At 45.5% G+C, this 15,182-nt stretch overlaps 1 protein-coding gene across 1 annotated transcript; it reads left to right on the top strand.

Moving 5' to 3' along the window:
- Positions 1-11,658: 11,658 nt before the first annotated feature.
- On the top strand, positions 11,659-12,045 carry LOC141614705 (plasmodesmata-located protein 2-like). Its single transcript, XM_074433451.1, has one exon. The coding sequence runs from the start codon at positions 11,659-11,661 to the stop codon at positions 12,043-12,045; it is 387 nt and encodes a 128-aa protein (XP_074289552.1).
- Positions 12,046-15,182: the final 3,137 nt, after the last annotated feature.

The raw sequence follows: 15,182 nt of genomic DNA, 5'->3' as shown, positions 1-15,182 counted from the left end.
ACAGGCGTGCGACGGAGCCGGGCTACGTCTCGTGTCCAAGCTTACTTCTTGCAAAGGGGCAACAACGGCGATGGGTATACGTCCAAGTCGGGAGGACTACCCATTGCCTCGGTCTTTCCAGAGCCCCGTTTACTTACGGTGTGAGAACCGGGAAGAATATGAGAAATGTATCTCCCGGGGTAAGGTTAAGATGGACGCTTCGTTGGTCCCTCTTACCGCGGATGAGAAGCGGCGTCATTTGTTTGATCCGAGAAGGGATGGCTGCCCAGGACTCGGATTATTCTTCGGGATGAGTTGCTTTGCCGCGTCGGCCTCATACCGGCCCTCAACCAGGGTGAGTGGGGTCGGTGTGGGGCCCATCTTTGCCTGTTATATTCCTGTTTTAGAGCTTTGTTTTACTTCTTTTATGTAACTCTTGTTTGATTTCTTGCAGACCGGTTTGGCCAGGATCTGTCCGAGAGGACCTTGAAGAGGTTAGGGCTCGATAAGGACGGAAAGGTTGTCCAGCGGCATCCTACGGCTGACGGGCGTGATCGCAGACTGGCCCCCAATGGCGATGGAGAAACGGATGAAGGCCTTGGATCCGGAGGCGGCCCATGCAAAAGTTCTCGGAGGCGTGCCGAAGAGAACAAAGAAAAACGCGTCAAGTTGGCGGCGGTATCAGTGCCAACTCCCTCTTCGACCCCAGTGGTCCAGAAGGATCATGTGGAGGTCATTGATATCACTGAGGGGGTGGTAACCGTTGCTAAGGGCTCTTCTCCTCCGAAGAAGAGAAAAGAGCCACCGTCTGCTTCCACCGTTCTTCGGGAGAAGATCGCCCCCAACCGGCCCTCCGACTAAGAGGGTCCGGCGGGTACGGATCTAACTTGCGGTTCGGACTTAGTGGTTCGTTGGACATTCCCGATGACAGACTTTCTTATGTGTCAATGCATGTTGACGTGGATGCTCTGTGTAAATTTTTTGTAGATCCGCCGTCGGCAGTCGCCGTTCTCACCGAGCGGCAATCAGGGAAGCAGCCTGAGAAGGCCATTGAGAAGGCGGGTGAGAGAAATGTCACCGTTGACTCCTCGGCTCAGAAGATTCCTCCCACCGAGCTTGTGGCAGAGGGTGTGAAAATTTACAAGAGGCTGGCGAGGTGGACCCAACAAGCCGGCTCTCACATCATGGAGCAGGAAAAGGCCATGGCTCAGTCTGGGCCGCTGATCGCAAAGCTTAAACTTGATCTTTCCGCTGCAAAGGGGGAAGCCGGAAAGCTAAGTGGATCTCCTCACGCCAAGAAGCGTGTGGAGGAAGCCGAGAAGCCGCTTTGGTGGCCGAGAGGGCCAAAATTGAGGAAGTGCCAAGCCGCCACCGTCAAGTTGATGGGTGAGCGGGACAGGTACAAGGGCGCCCATGATGCCGCGGTTGCCAAGGGGGAAGAGTGGAAGGGTCTGTACGATGCCCAGTCGGAGGCGCACAAAGCTATCCTTGCTCAAAAGGAGAAGGATATTGAGATGCTTCAAACTGAGCTTCTCCCTAAAATGTGTGCCGAATTCCGAGACCAGGCCGAGGAAGCGGCCAGGGAGGCAATCAAGAAGCTCTTCACCGACGGATCCTTCCCGTGGGATAAATTCGACCAGCTTCTGGACGAGATGGCCGATGCGGCGGAAACAGAGGCTGCGGCGAAGGCGGAGGCGGCGAAGGTGGCTCAGATAGCTGAGGCCAAGGCGGCCTATGATGCGAAGGTGAAGGAGGATGAGAGGCTGAAGGTGCTTGAGAATGTCGAGCCTTCTTCTGGGCCGGCCACCGAAGATGCTGCTGCTACCGATGGAGGGCAGCAACAGGCATAGGGAGACGGGCGGTCGTCACCAGACTCACCCGGCGTCTCGGATAGCTTTAGCTGTTCGGGGGCCAACTATTGAGCCTTTCCTCCCTGCCATCTTTTGGCGCTTCAAGTGATATGTTTGTAATCTTTTGCTTTTCTTTTGTTTTGTTTGTAAAACTCTTGGTAGGTTGTGTTTAGACTTATCCCTATGGGGACGGCCGTCGTCTGTATTCTCCTTGTAATTACTTTTAATAAAGTTCGTCTTATTGGCCTTTGGCTTGGCCGGGGCTTTGATCACAATCCTTCACTTGTCTTCTTGCGTTATTAATTGAGTGCCTTCGTTTTTACCTTCGGTATGACCGAGGCAGTTTGAATGCATATCTCAACTGTGTTTAACGTCTTTAGCGTATCGGCCGACGTGTCCCCGTCGCTCTCGGCTTTGGCCGAGGTAATCGGGGTTGCGGCTCGATAGCGTTCGTAACTGTGTAGGCACATTGATCGCTAGATTTGCGTCTCAACTGCACTGAGTATACGTTTCTTCTTGCGTTATTAATCGAGTGCCTTCGTTTTTACCTTCGGTATGACCGAGGCAGTTTGAATGCATATCTCAACTGTGTTTAACGTCTTTAGCGTATCGACCGACGTGTCCCCGTCGCTCTCGGCTTTGGCCGAGGTAATCGGGGTTGCGGCTCGATAGCGTTCGTAACTGTGTAGGCATATTGATCGCTAGATTTGCGTCTCAACTGCACTGAGTATACGTTTCTTCTATCGTATCGGTCGATGTGTCCCCGTCGCTCTCGGCTTTGGCCGAGGTAATCGGGGTTACGGCTCGATAGCGTTCGTAACTGTGTAGGCATATTGACCGCTAAATTTGCGTCTCAACTGCACTGAGTATACGTTTCTTCTTCTTGGGGTGACGGCCTGGTGGCAACCGTGGCGCCCACCTCGATATGACCACGGAGGGGACAAACACTTTGATAGAAAACTTGGATGTTTCTTCATTAGATATAAACACGCGCTGGGGTGCCGACAATGGTTTTGGACACCTCCGCCGCTATACAAAGTATTTCCTTAGGTTGTCAGTGTTCCAGTGGCTCATCAAGGGCACGCCCTCCATGTCTGTCAGCCGGTATGTACCCGGCCTCATTTCTTCAACCACTTTGTAGGGACCCTCCCAGTTGGCCGTTAATTTACCATGAATATTTCCTCTGTTGGTGGCGGCCGACTTTCTTAGGACTAGATCTCCTACTTTTAAGTCCCTTTTGTGGACTCTTCGGTTGTAGGCTCTTCTCATCCGGTTTTGGTATACTGCCAAGTTGAGGCGCGCTGTATCTCGGCTTTCTTCGACCAGGTCTAGGGAGGCTTTCAGGCCTTCCTCGTTTTCAACTGGGTTAAAGGTAGCCGTTCTGAATGTTGGCACCGTCGCTTCAATTGGTAGGACTGCTTCGGACCCGTAGACCAAGTGGAAGGGAGTGTATCCCGTTGCTTCTTTCTCCGTGGTTCGCAGGGACCACAGGACGCCGGGTAGTTCGTCGGCCCATCTTCTCTTAAGGTCTTCAACTGTCTTCTTCAAACCGTTGAGAATTGTTTTATTGGCTGCCTCCGACTGCCCGTTACTCTGTGGGTGGCAGACGGAGGAGTATGCAAACTTGATGCCAAGCTCTTCTAACCATTTCATTATAAGGTCACTCCAAAACTCTCGGCCGTGGTCGAATACCATGACCTGGGGTAAACCAAAACGAGTTATAACATTTTCCCAGATTACCTTTCTGACGGCCGCTGTGGTCTTCGCCGGTACTGCTACAGCTTCAACCCATTTGGTGAAGTAATCAACGGCGACGATCAAGAACTTTCTTCCTCCGGAGGCCGTTGGAAATGGCCCTAGCATATCCATCCCCCACTGTGCGAAAGGGAGGGGATTAAGCACCGGTTGTAGGTCCCGGGAAGGAGCATGTATTACCGGAGCATGCATCTGACAGTTTGTGCACTTCTTGGTTTTAGCCTTGGAATCCGCAAGCATGGTGGGCCAGAAGTAGCCGGCTCGGAGAGCTTTGTGGGCTAGTGTTCTTGCCCCCATGTGGTGTCCACAGATGCCTTCGTGAATTTCTGTCAGTATCAGCTCTGCGTCGGCTGGACCGACACATTTCAAGAGTGGTCTTATTACGGACCTTCTGTACAGTTCCCCTTCGAACACCAGGTATCTGGCGGCGATCCTTTTTATCTTGGCCGAGAGATTGCGGTCCTCCGGCAACTCACTTGTAACTTTGTATTTCATTATCGGAGTCATCCACGTTGTCTCGGTCTCTATGTTGCCCACCATGCCGACAGTCTCAATGATGCTCTTCGCATTCTCGATATCTACAAAGACGGTTGGTGACATTCTTGATGGTTGGTGGCAAGTTTTGAGAGAGCGTCGGCCCGGTTGTTCTCGGATGCGGGAACGCATTGGATTTGGAAAGATTTCAATTTTCTTTGTGTCGGTTTTACCCTTTCTAGGTACCTTACCATCCCGTCGTCCCGAGCCTCAAACTCTCCTCTGATTTGGTTAGTAACCAACAGTGAGTCTGTCTTTAACACAATGTGTTCTGCTCCGGCGGCTCTGGCCAGCTCGACTCCGGTTATCACCGCCTCGTATTCGGATTCGTTATTTGAGGCCGAGAAGGTAAATTTCAAGGCGTACTCAAATTCGTCCCCGTTTGGGCTGATGATAAGGATGCCGGCCCCGAGCCGTTCGTCGTGGAGGAGCCGTCGGTGTAAACCTCCCATACACACGGGTTTGGTTCCTCTTGATATGTGCATTCGGCCAGAAATCTGCAAGTGCCGCCCCTTTATCGAAGGCCTTGGTTTGTACCGAATGTCGAAGCGAGAGAGTTCTCCGCCCATTTGATGAGCCTACCGGATTGTTCGAATTTTTCCAAAGCTTTCTCTAATGGTGGTTGGTTAGGACCGTCACGGGATGTGCGTCGAAGTAGGGTTTTAACTTCCTTGCGGCAACGGACGACGGCGAAAGTCTGCTTTTTCAATTAGTGGGTAATTTCTCTCGGCGGCAACAACAGCGTATGGGCGACAAAGTAAATTGGGTGTTCTTTGTTTGTCTTCTTCCCGATGATGATCACGACCGACCGTGGCCGAGGTAAATCTTCTATGTACGGGTATAGCGTCTCCCCGATGTCGGCCAGACAGAGTTGGGAGAGTACGAAGATGAGCTTTTAGTTGCTTGAAAGTCGTGCTCTGTTCCTCCCCGGTGAAGTCTTTATTCCCCTTCAATATTTTGAAGAATGGGGTGCTCTTGTCGGCTGACCGAGAGATGAAACGGGCTAGAGCCGCCATTCTTCCGTCAAGCATCATAACCTCTTTTCGATTCCTTGGCTCGGCAGTCTAGGATTGCTCGGACTTTGTCCGGATTGGCATCAATTCCCCTGCGCCGACAAACGCCGAGGAACTTACCTGCCCGGACACCGAAATTGCACTTCATTGGGTTGAGCTTCATCTTGTATTTCCTTAGTGAACAAAATGTCTCGTGTAAATCGGCCGGTGCTGTTGTCGGACTTGCTTTTCACAATAGCATCGTCGACGTAAGCCTCAATGTTTCGCCCTTTTTGATTTTGGAACACTTTGTCCACCAGTCTTGTATACGTTGCACCGGCATTCTTCAAACCAAACGGCATCATTTTGTACATGTATGTGCCGTTAGCGGTGATGAATGCGCATTTAGGCATGTCCTCCTCAGCCATGAATACCTGGTGATACCCCGAGAAGGCGTCCAGCAGGCTCAGCATGGTGTAGCCTGCCGTGGCGTCGATTAAGCTATCTATCTGAGGCAAAGGGTAACAATCTTTGGGGCATGCTTTATTAAGATTGGTAAAATCTACGCACATTCTCCATGCCCCCGATGATTTCCTCACCATCACAACATTGGCTAACCACTCAGGATAAGTACAAGGCATAATAAAGCCCGCCGCAAGTAATTTATCTACCTCGGCTTTGATGGCCTCATCTTTCTCGGCTGAGGAGTTCCTCATTCTTTGCTTGACAGGGCGAGCGGTGGGGAGTACGTTTAGCTTGTGAATGATTAATTCCCGGCTCACGCCTGGCATCTCGGCCGCTGAATAGGCGAAGACGTATTTGTTCTTTCTCAGCAGGTCTAGGAGGGCGGCCCTGAATTTTGGTTCCAGGTTGACACCGATAGTTACGGTGCGGCCTGGGTCAATCTCTACCTCCTCGGTCTCCGCTCCTTCGACCATGCCGACGGTGGTATCCATGCGTTCGCCCTCCTGTTGCAAGGATGGGCTCTTCCCCTTTTCTGATTTCTTCGCCACTTTGAAGGATTGCATGTTGCACCCTCTGGCGGATACTTGGACATTGACTACCTCATCGTTCTCGTTCTTCGAGACGAGCTTATGCGCTTCCCCCCGGTCCGAGACGTACATCAATGTCAAGGTCCGGATGGACATTACTGCGTCGGCCTCACTCAGAGTGACTCGTCCTATGAGGACGTTGTAGGCGGATGAACCGTCAATGACCACGAACTCCGACATAACGTTCTTGGCCGCACTTCTCTCTCCAAACATTCGGCGGCTGATTGACCCGGGGTACAGGTAGGCCCTTTAAAAAAGCGTACAACGGGTTGGTACAGGGGCTCAAGTCTTCAACCTTCAATCCGAGGATGAGAAAGCATTCTTTGTACATAATGTTTGTGTAGGCGCCTGTGTCAATCAAGCACCTCTTCACCAAGTGTTTGGCTATGTCCAGGTGGACTATGAGTGGGTCGCTGTGAGGAGCGATGACTCCTTCGTAGTCCTTCTTCCCAATGGTCATATCGGGGATGTTGGAAGCGGGGGTTGCTGTGTTGGGCACAAAGTTGATGGCCTGATATAGTTCATTCAGGTGCCGTTTGTGCCCATGAGCAGACCCACCGTTCTCGTTGGCCCCGATGACAACATTGATTACTCCTACCCGTCCAAAAACGGATTTCTTACTTGACCCGTCGGCATCTGTTCTGTGTCCACCGGCAACGTATTTGCCGAGACTCCCCTTCCGGATCAGATCTTCAATGGCATTTTTCAGATGTCGGCAGTCGTTTGTTAAGTGGCCGGTGTGGCCGTGGTACTCACAGTACTGGCTCGTGTCACCGTCACCCCTCGGCCTAGGGGGCCTTTCCCATTTCTGACCCTCGTTTTTGCTCAGGGCGAAGACCTCGGCGGCAGGTACGACCAGGGGGGTGTGATCATTGTATTGCTTTCGGTAGTACGTTCCTGAACTCCCCCCGGCACCAGTCGAGTTCTGTTTCCTGGCAGACTTGTCAGACCGTGACCTATTATCGTCACGGCGTCTTTCATCCGGGTTGTCCTCCCGGTGGCTCTTCTTCTCTGAGTACCCAGCCTCGCTGTGGCCTACCCAGGTTTTGTGGTAATCTTCCACCTTGATGGCCTGGTCGGCCATCTTCCTAGCGGCATCTAGGCCCAAACCCCCGTACTTGATAAGCTCGTCTTTTAAGTCTCCCCTTGGGAGGCCTTTCATTAGTGCGAAAGCCGCCAGCTCGGGATTAATCTCCCGAATCTGCTGAACCTTGCCGTCAAACCTCTTCACATAGTTTCGTAGAGACTCGCCCTCCTCCTGCTTGATAATTAGGAGGTCCGACGTCTCCACGGCCCTCCTCTTATTGCAAGAGTATTGGGCTAAAAAGGCGTCCCTTAGGTCGGCGTAACAGTATACCGAGCCGTCGGGCAGCCCCTTGTACCAATTTTGAGCCTTCCCATACAAAGTTGTTGGGAAGACTCGGCACCAGACCTCATCGGGCTGCTCCCATACCGACAAGTAAGACTCGAAAGCCTCGGCGTGGTCGGTTGGATCACTATCTCCTTTGTATGTGAACGCCGGCAACTTTAGCTTGGTCGGCACGGCGGTTTCAAGGACGTAGGCACTGAGGGGCTGTCTGACCACGTGCCGAATGACACGCGGCGATCGGCTCCTCGCATTCCTAGTCCGGCTCCTCTCCTCGTAGCGGGAAGGACTCCTTCTCCGGCTCGGGCTTCTTCTCCGACTCTGCTGAGTCGGGCTTCTTTCGCTCCTCCGGGGTGTGCCTCGTTTGTGCCGCGGCGACGCAGTCCTCTCACGAGTGCGAGAAGGACTTAGGCCTCCCACGACCACTTTGGGCTCCCCCGGTGTCTTGGCAGGGTCGGCCTCCTCCAGGGCTTCGTTCAAGTTTCTTGGAGTCACATTTTTGGCCCTGGTCTCCTGGACGGTTTCCGCCGCTCTTGTCGGCGTGACAGTGTGAGCTGGCGCACTCCCAATTAGGTCCAGGAGTAGTTTTAGTTTCGCTGCATCAACCAAATGTCCCATGATGGTGACTTGGTCGGCGGGCAGCGGCGTATCTGGTATTGTTGGCATCCCGTATTTCGGTTGGATTACTCCGCCGGTGGAGGGCTGCACAACTCCAGAATGGTGGAAGGTATCATCCTGGTGTAGCTCGGTTTCGTCATTTACGAATATCTCTTGTTGTTTCGACATCTTCTTAGCTTTTGGGGTGGGTTTTTGTGTTTATATTTTTTTTGTTTTTGGGAATGAATGTGACTAGCTTCTAGTGTCTCTTCCCACAGACGGCGCCAATTGTTCCGGGTGTAATTCCAGAGCAAGTATTGTTTCCACCCGTGGCTTGTAGAATGATGTCCTTGCTTGAATCCTCCTTGCGGTCTCCTGAAACGATGAACAAACTGAGGGCTCGGCTTTGGCCGAGCGTACTCACTCCGACGCTCAAGTCAGTAAACTTAGAGAGGTAAGTTGTTGCTTGGCTAAATGTATATTGTAGAGAGATAAGGAAGATATTACCAGATGAATAGTGATTCTTAGGTTAAATTGTGGATCCTTTCCTCAATGAAGGTTGAGGAGTATTTATAGACTTTCACCTTTTGTCACGTAGTGGCCAAGTGGCCAAGTGGCTTAGCAGGTGGAAAGACCGTTCTACCCTCGGCCGATGGACCCATGGCAGGCCGACCGAGGGGTCTTGGATATGGGTACGCGGATATGTGCCCCGGCTGGCTAGTTGTCCTAGCCGGGACCCAAGTGACAGGCCGATAGGCTGCATCGGCTAGACTGTCTAAGTCGTTGACTTTGCTGTGGATATCTTTGACCTTGCTCAATATGTTGACTTGGTCAGCGGTGCAGAATATGCCCCATCACTATCATATAACTATATCCAATGTTACTACAATTCTTTTCTTTACTGACGAAATTACTTTTACTATTTAAGCATGCAATTTTAAGAAGATTATATATTTATATAAATATAATACATATATGCATTAAATCAAATCAAAAAAATTATGCAATATTATATATTATGGAATCTAACTTGAATTATTTATAACCTACTTATTATATTTTTGTATGTTAAATAATTAACATATCTATACATCTCATAAACTATAAAGTTTAATAAAATTGCATAGATTTTAAATTTAATATATAATTTTATGATGATAATAATTAATACCATAAGTGTGCATGTTTATACTAATTAATTATTTTATTTTAAGGAAATTGACCATCTTCTAGTCTTCTATAAATATTTAGGAAAATTACCAAACATCTTCTTTCTTTTAGTCTTCTTGAAATTGACCATCTTGATTAATTATTTTATTTTAAGGAAATTGACAATCTTAATTAATTATTTTATTTTAAGGAAATTGACCCTGCTTTAATCTCTTACAAATGTTAAGGAAAATTACCAAGCTTCTATATAATTTAATTTTAACCCAAACTATATAATATTTGCATTGAGATCCCTTAATCGGGTCCACCACACTGTGCTAGTGATTTAAAACTATATAGTATAATTAATTTGTATAACTTTCTTTAATTACATTGAAGTCCCTTGGTTTCTGGAATTAATATATAGTATTGATTTTCACGCGTTTAATTACTTCCATATGATTTTCAAGCCTAGAGGGAGAAGACGAGTTGTTCTTTGATACGAGTAAATAAGTAAAACAACCCTCCCATAGAACCAGCCCAAAACTAACACTATAATTTATTAGAGTTTTGATTTTGTTTTGACATAGGTTGATATTTTAGGATGGATTTTTCCATAATTAAATATCCAAGTCATAAATTTTATACTCTTTAAAAAAAATTATTTATTTAAAGTATTAGCCAATTAAAATGAAATGAAATATTATTTTATATGTTTCTTAAGTAATTTATTAGGCATATTATTGGACTAGTCTTATGTCATAAATGATTTAACACAATAGTTTGTGTTGATACTCGCATACCTATGTGCAAATGGTATTTCACTTGAAAATTCTTTTGTAAATGTCTCATAAGGGAGACCCATTTGGTAAGAATTAGTAACATCTTTGTAGGCCTACTTTTTACTTTGGGCTTTTTAACTAGAGTTTATTGTTTTTTTTTTTTGTCACACAAAGCGCGCAAACATAGTCGCATTACAAATAAAAGAGAGGGGGATTCAAACCTGGGACCTATTGTCCACAATACACCCGTCTTAACCACTAGATTAAGACATCTTCAGTAGTTTTCCTTATTGTTTCTATGGGAAGTTGTTGTGTTGTTTTAAAGTACACTTATATTTAAAATTTGAAGAGATTTGTCCCCTTATAAAATTGGGCCCTTCTCATTTGCCCACTAATCAGTAATCAGCCCGAAGGACTGGCCATGCTTGTCCGACACGGCCTGGTAGGGAACCCGTGTTGTGCTTAGAGCTGGCCGATAGCACAGGCCAACCCGACCCGGCCCGTCCTGCGGGATCTTTTTGCTCACAGTCAGGCCCGACCTGCCCCGCTCAGCCCGCCTCCGGGTCTCCCCTCTCTGGCCTGGTCCTGGTCAAGAATCTCAAACCCGGCCCGCCCGCCCGCCTCCGGGGATCCCCTCTCTGGCCTGGCCCTGGTCAAGAATCTCAAACTCGGCCCGCCCTTGGCCCGCCTATTTAGTAAAAAAAAGAAATATACAGGCCCGCCCTCAGCCTACCCTCCACCCACCACGGTCTTGCCCCGGGTCAAACATACTCCCAGCCCGGCCAGTCCGCCCCTCCCCCTGGCCGGTTCATGGCCTAGCCAAGTGAGCCTGCCCCGCCCCGGGGTCAGGCCGGCCCGAAGACAACTCTAATTGTACCAGAGCACGGGCTAAACGGGCTGTCGTTTTGGCCCGACAAGGGCTGGCAACTCTAACTCTAAAGGAACCACATACGGAAGTCCAGTACAAATTTCAGACTTGACACAATCAAGCAAACAGTTAGTACTTGGTCTGGCCAAACTAATCTGCTAACCCGAATACTCCGGCCTGAATAGTTCGATCCGAACCCGATGCGCACCCGGAATTTTTCAAATTATATTTGAGATCATTTGAGAAAGTAAACATAGTAGAAAACAGAGTGTGCCAACATAAATGGAGTAGAAAACACGATAGTATGAATGAAAGATGGCACAAATAAGAATTACTCCGTACTATCTTTAAATTTTCGGATTATTTAATAGGAATACTCCAAACTATTGGACTGTGTCTCAAAATACTACAAACTCTATTTTAACTACCACTATACCTAACTTTTACCCTATTTCTCTTTTATTAGAACAGGTGGAAGGGCTACCTGCTAAACCGGTTTCTTTCTCTTTGTAAACCCATTAATCTCTCTTTTTTCCTCCAAAACCCCATTGAACCTCCAAAAAAAACGCCATTGATTTTGTATATAAAAAATGTGCAGACCAAATTCAAACCCATTTCAATCATATGCCTAAAATTTTAAACCACTCTTCAATTCACTCATAACCCAATCATTTTAATTTTAGTAAGACAACGACCAACGAAGGTACCCAAAGCACGATATTTGGGCTGTACCAATGCTGGAAGACCATACCGAAATCGACTACAGCAATCACGTTCCCAAAATGGCAAGAAAATATTGCCGAGAAAATGCAATAACAATTCAATTAGTTGGGTGTAAGGTAAGGTATGAAGCAGTAGGATTTCCGGAGATATCGAACACGGAGTTTGAGGAAGTTGAATCGGGTACGGGTCAGTGTAAATGGAGGAGTGTTGTGACTGGAGGCGGGTTTGAAGGGAGGAAAGACAGCGGGTCTGAGGAAGTGGAATCGGGTATGGGTGGTGGTGGAAGCGGGTTTTATGTAGCTAGCTACGGATCGGTTATTGTGATGGGTCAGTGTGAAGAGATTTGGTTGGGACGTGGGAGTGATTGTGAGGATTGTGTGAAGATGAATAATGAGTAATGATCTCTTAATCTTCGGAAGAATGGAGAAAATAATAAAGGAAAAGAAGAGATAATGAACCGCTGTAATGGAATAGTAGGAAAAAAATTGAAAAAAATTTGCAGGTTAAAAGTTAAGAGGGAAGAAGATGAAGATAGAGTTTTATAATGAGAAAGGTGGGATCGCTTTAGTGGCTTTACATTTTACCTGGTGCAATAGGTTACCAAATGACCAATTCTATTAAAAGAGAAGGGGTGTAAAAGTTGGGTATATTGATAGTTAAAATAGAGTTTGTAGTATTTTGAAAAGTACACTAATAGTTTGGAGTATTCTTATTAAATAATCCTAAATTTTCCATTCATTGATCGTGACACGCACAACAACAAAATTCACAAGGCCCGACTTACATGAACGAACAATAAAACAGCAAAGCAAAACAATAATACAAGTTTAAACAACTTAATGTACGACCGTCTCTCACAAGAACTCGAGTAAGTACTGGTATGGTGTGTTTGGGAACCAAGATTGTATTTTCAAATTTAGATTTGGACCAATATGCATGTTTGGCAAACCTATTGGATTTGGATTTCCAAACCCCTCCCAAATCCTAATAAGGCTAAAATAAACTCATTTGAAATCCACCCCCTAAACCCCCTCATTTCAAATCTTTATTTCACTTTGCTAAATTGTAAATGAGGCATTTCAAATTAAATTCATGTTGCCAAACACTCTCCTAATGTAAAGTTTGTAATTGATTTACCTTATAATCTTGGTGATGATAGTTGTGGTAGCCATGGTAAGATTATAGCCATGGTGTTTTTTCCATATAAATGTACAACTATTGACAAGTTTAGTAATATATTGATCATTTGTTGTAGGTTGATGATTGGTTTATCTTTGTTTTAAACTAAAGACAAGTTCACCCTTAAAAAGCAGTTTTATCATCAAGTTATTTTATAAAAGACATGGGGGAGCTAAATATGATCTTTGTTATTTTCTGATCCTTGTTGTTAGGATCAAGTATGAGATTGAATTTGACAATTATTCTCCGGTAAGTACTCCCATGAGTCGAGTATGACGCTTATATTCAATATGGTAAAAGCGGAGTCATATATCGAGTATTCACATGGTCTTGTATTGCTTTTGCAGTTGGTCTTGTATTGCTTTTGCAGTTGAGAAGTTGAGTAAGAATACTAGTAATACTAGTACTCATGTTTTCAAGCATTAGACAAGTGTGCAAGTATAAAAGTAAGCCATGATTTATGGTTTGTCTTATGTCGGTTTTCTTCGTTTTAGAAGAATGGTTGTATGCAAATGATCTTACCTTGATAGCTGATTATTTTCTAAAAGGGTGGTGTATTATTGCTTGGGGAAGGAACCATTATTATATGAGTTTCCAAGAAGGTAATTTGCATTGCAAGGTCGACATTTGTAGTAGTAATTCGTAGTGTACTGTTAGCTATAGTCGGTAGAGTGGCTAAGTGATTAAAGAAATTAATCTACGAGTTTGATTTATGAACGAGACTGAGTTGACCCATGTTTTGATAGTGATGTCACTTGTTTAAGTTTATAGTCAAGTGAATTATGGTGACGGCCACACCGGAACGTTATGGTAACGTGGTATGTAAACTATCAAAAATGGAATGATATCGGTTATTAATCTCAATGTCTAATTGATCAGTGTGCATAAAAGGATTAATTAGGGATTTGGTTCATAAGTCGGTATCGGGATATTTAAAGCCTATTTAAATATTTGGTGGTAGGACACCCAATTCCCTTCTAATATGACGCTAGAAGCAGAATTCAATGTGGAAAGCCTATTATCAAAGATTGGCGCACATTGTTAATATTGTCCCGAAAGTATGTGCTCGGACCTGCATGATAAGTTAGGGTGAAGTTAATCTTCTTAATGGATCTTTTGAAAAAGTGCTTTGCAGGTCACGATAAAAAGAGTCCACCTATATGAGTGTGAAGTATGGTCGTTTCTTAAAGCTCGGGCTTGGCTTTGTAAGCGTTCATGAATGGATAGGGACTAAGGCCATGTAAAATAGTGTCGGTAATAAACTTATGGAGTTATCTTGAACTTGTATGTATACTATCTTCATGTATTCAAATGACTTGACGGGTTCAATCCTTAGAGACACCCCCATACTCGAATGCAGAATGCATAGTTCACTAAGGTGGAAATTCAATCTGTGTGACATTTTCACTTTATGTACGAGTTTGGTTTCGTTTGTTGTAAATGAATTAAGGATTACACTTAAATGGGGAGGAATGTTGGTGATTTAAGTGAATCACCGGTTTCATTTAAGTGTATTCGGGCATTAGTCAAAATCAAGTAGACATTCGGATAAGTATGCTAATGCCAAAAGGTACCTCTTGGGTTCCTAGAGTATGCAGGAGGATACTTGTATAAATACACAACTATGCATGAGAAAAGATTATAAGAAAAAAATCAGAATTTTGACTTCGAAAGAACAAACAAATTACAACACTTTATTTGTATTCTCTTGAATCTATTTGCCTAGAACGAGAGGGGATCAATAGTCTTATCTTGCGAGAGATTTCGTGCAACACAAGGCAAATGTAAAGGTCGGAATACTCTTTAAGGAAAACGATTCGTGATTCTATCGTTATCCAAATTTATCATTTGCTATTGGCGATCGACGAAATGTCAACCACCATGTATATTTCCAACACACAAATTTATGGATACAAAGATTCAATGCTAAATACTACCAAAACACAAATCGGAAAACCAGCATAACATAATCACGTCTAATATGACACCGTCTCACACAATAGCAAATGCGATTGGAAGGAATAAAAGCAACATAGTTAGAAATAAGAAATATGAGATTAATCAATCATTAGACGAATAAATTAAGCCCAAAATCGATAAATTGAATGATAAATACCAAGACTAAAATTGATAAATCAACCTAGCATAATCACGTTACAAATGATAGAATAAGAGTATAGGACGGCCTTACACTCTGACACGGTTCAATATGAGACCGTCTCATATTCTAATCACATGCTCCGTATATTTTAAATAAATAAATAAAAGCAACAAATTTGAAATAAGAAATCTGAGATTAATCAATTATGAACTAGTTTTGTGACCCGTGAAATTCACGGTTTCGGTTTAAGGATCG

The sequence above is a fragment of the Silene latifolia genome, chromosome 11 (assembly GCF_048544455.1).
Source record: "Silene latifolia isolate original U9 population chromosome 11, ASM4854445v1, whole genome shotgun sequence".
Classification (NCBI taxonomy): Eukaryota; Viridiplantae; Streptophyta; class Magnoliopsida; order Caryophyllales; family Caryophyllaceae; genus Silene; species Silene latifolia.
The sequence above is the reverse complement of the archived record's forward strand: the minus strand, read 5'-3'. Positions and strand labels throughout refer to the sequence as shown.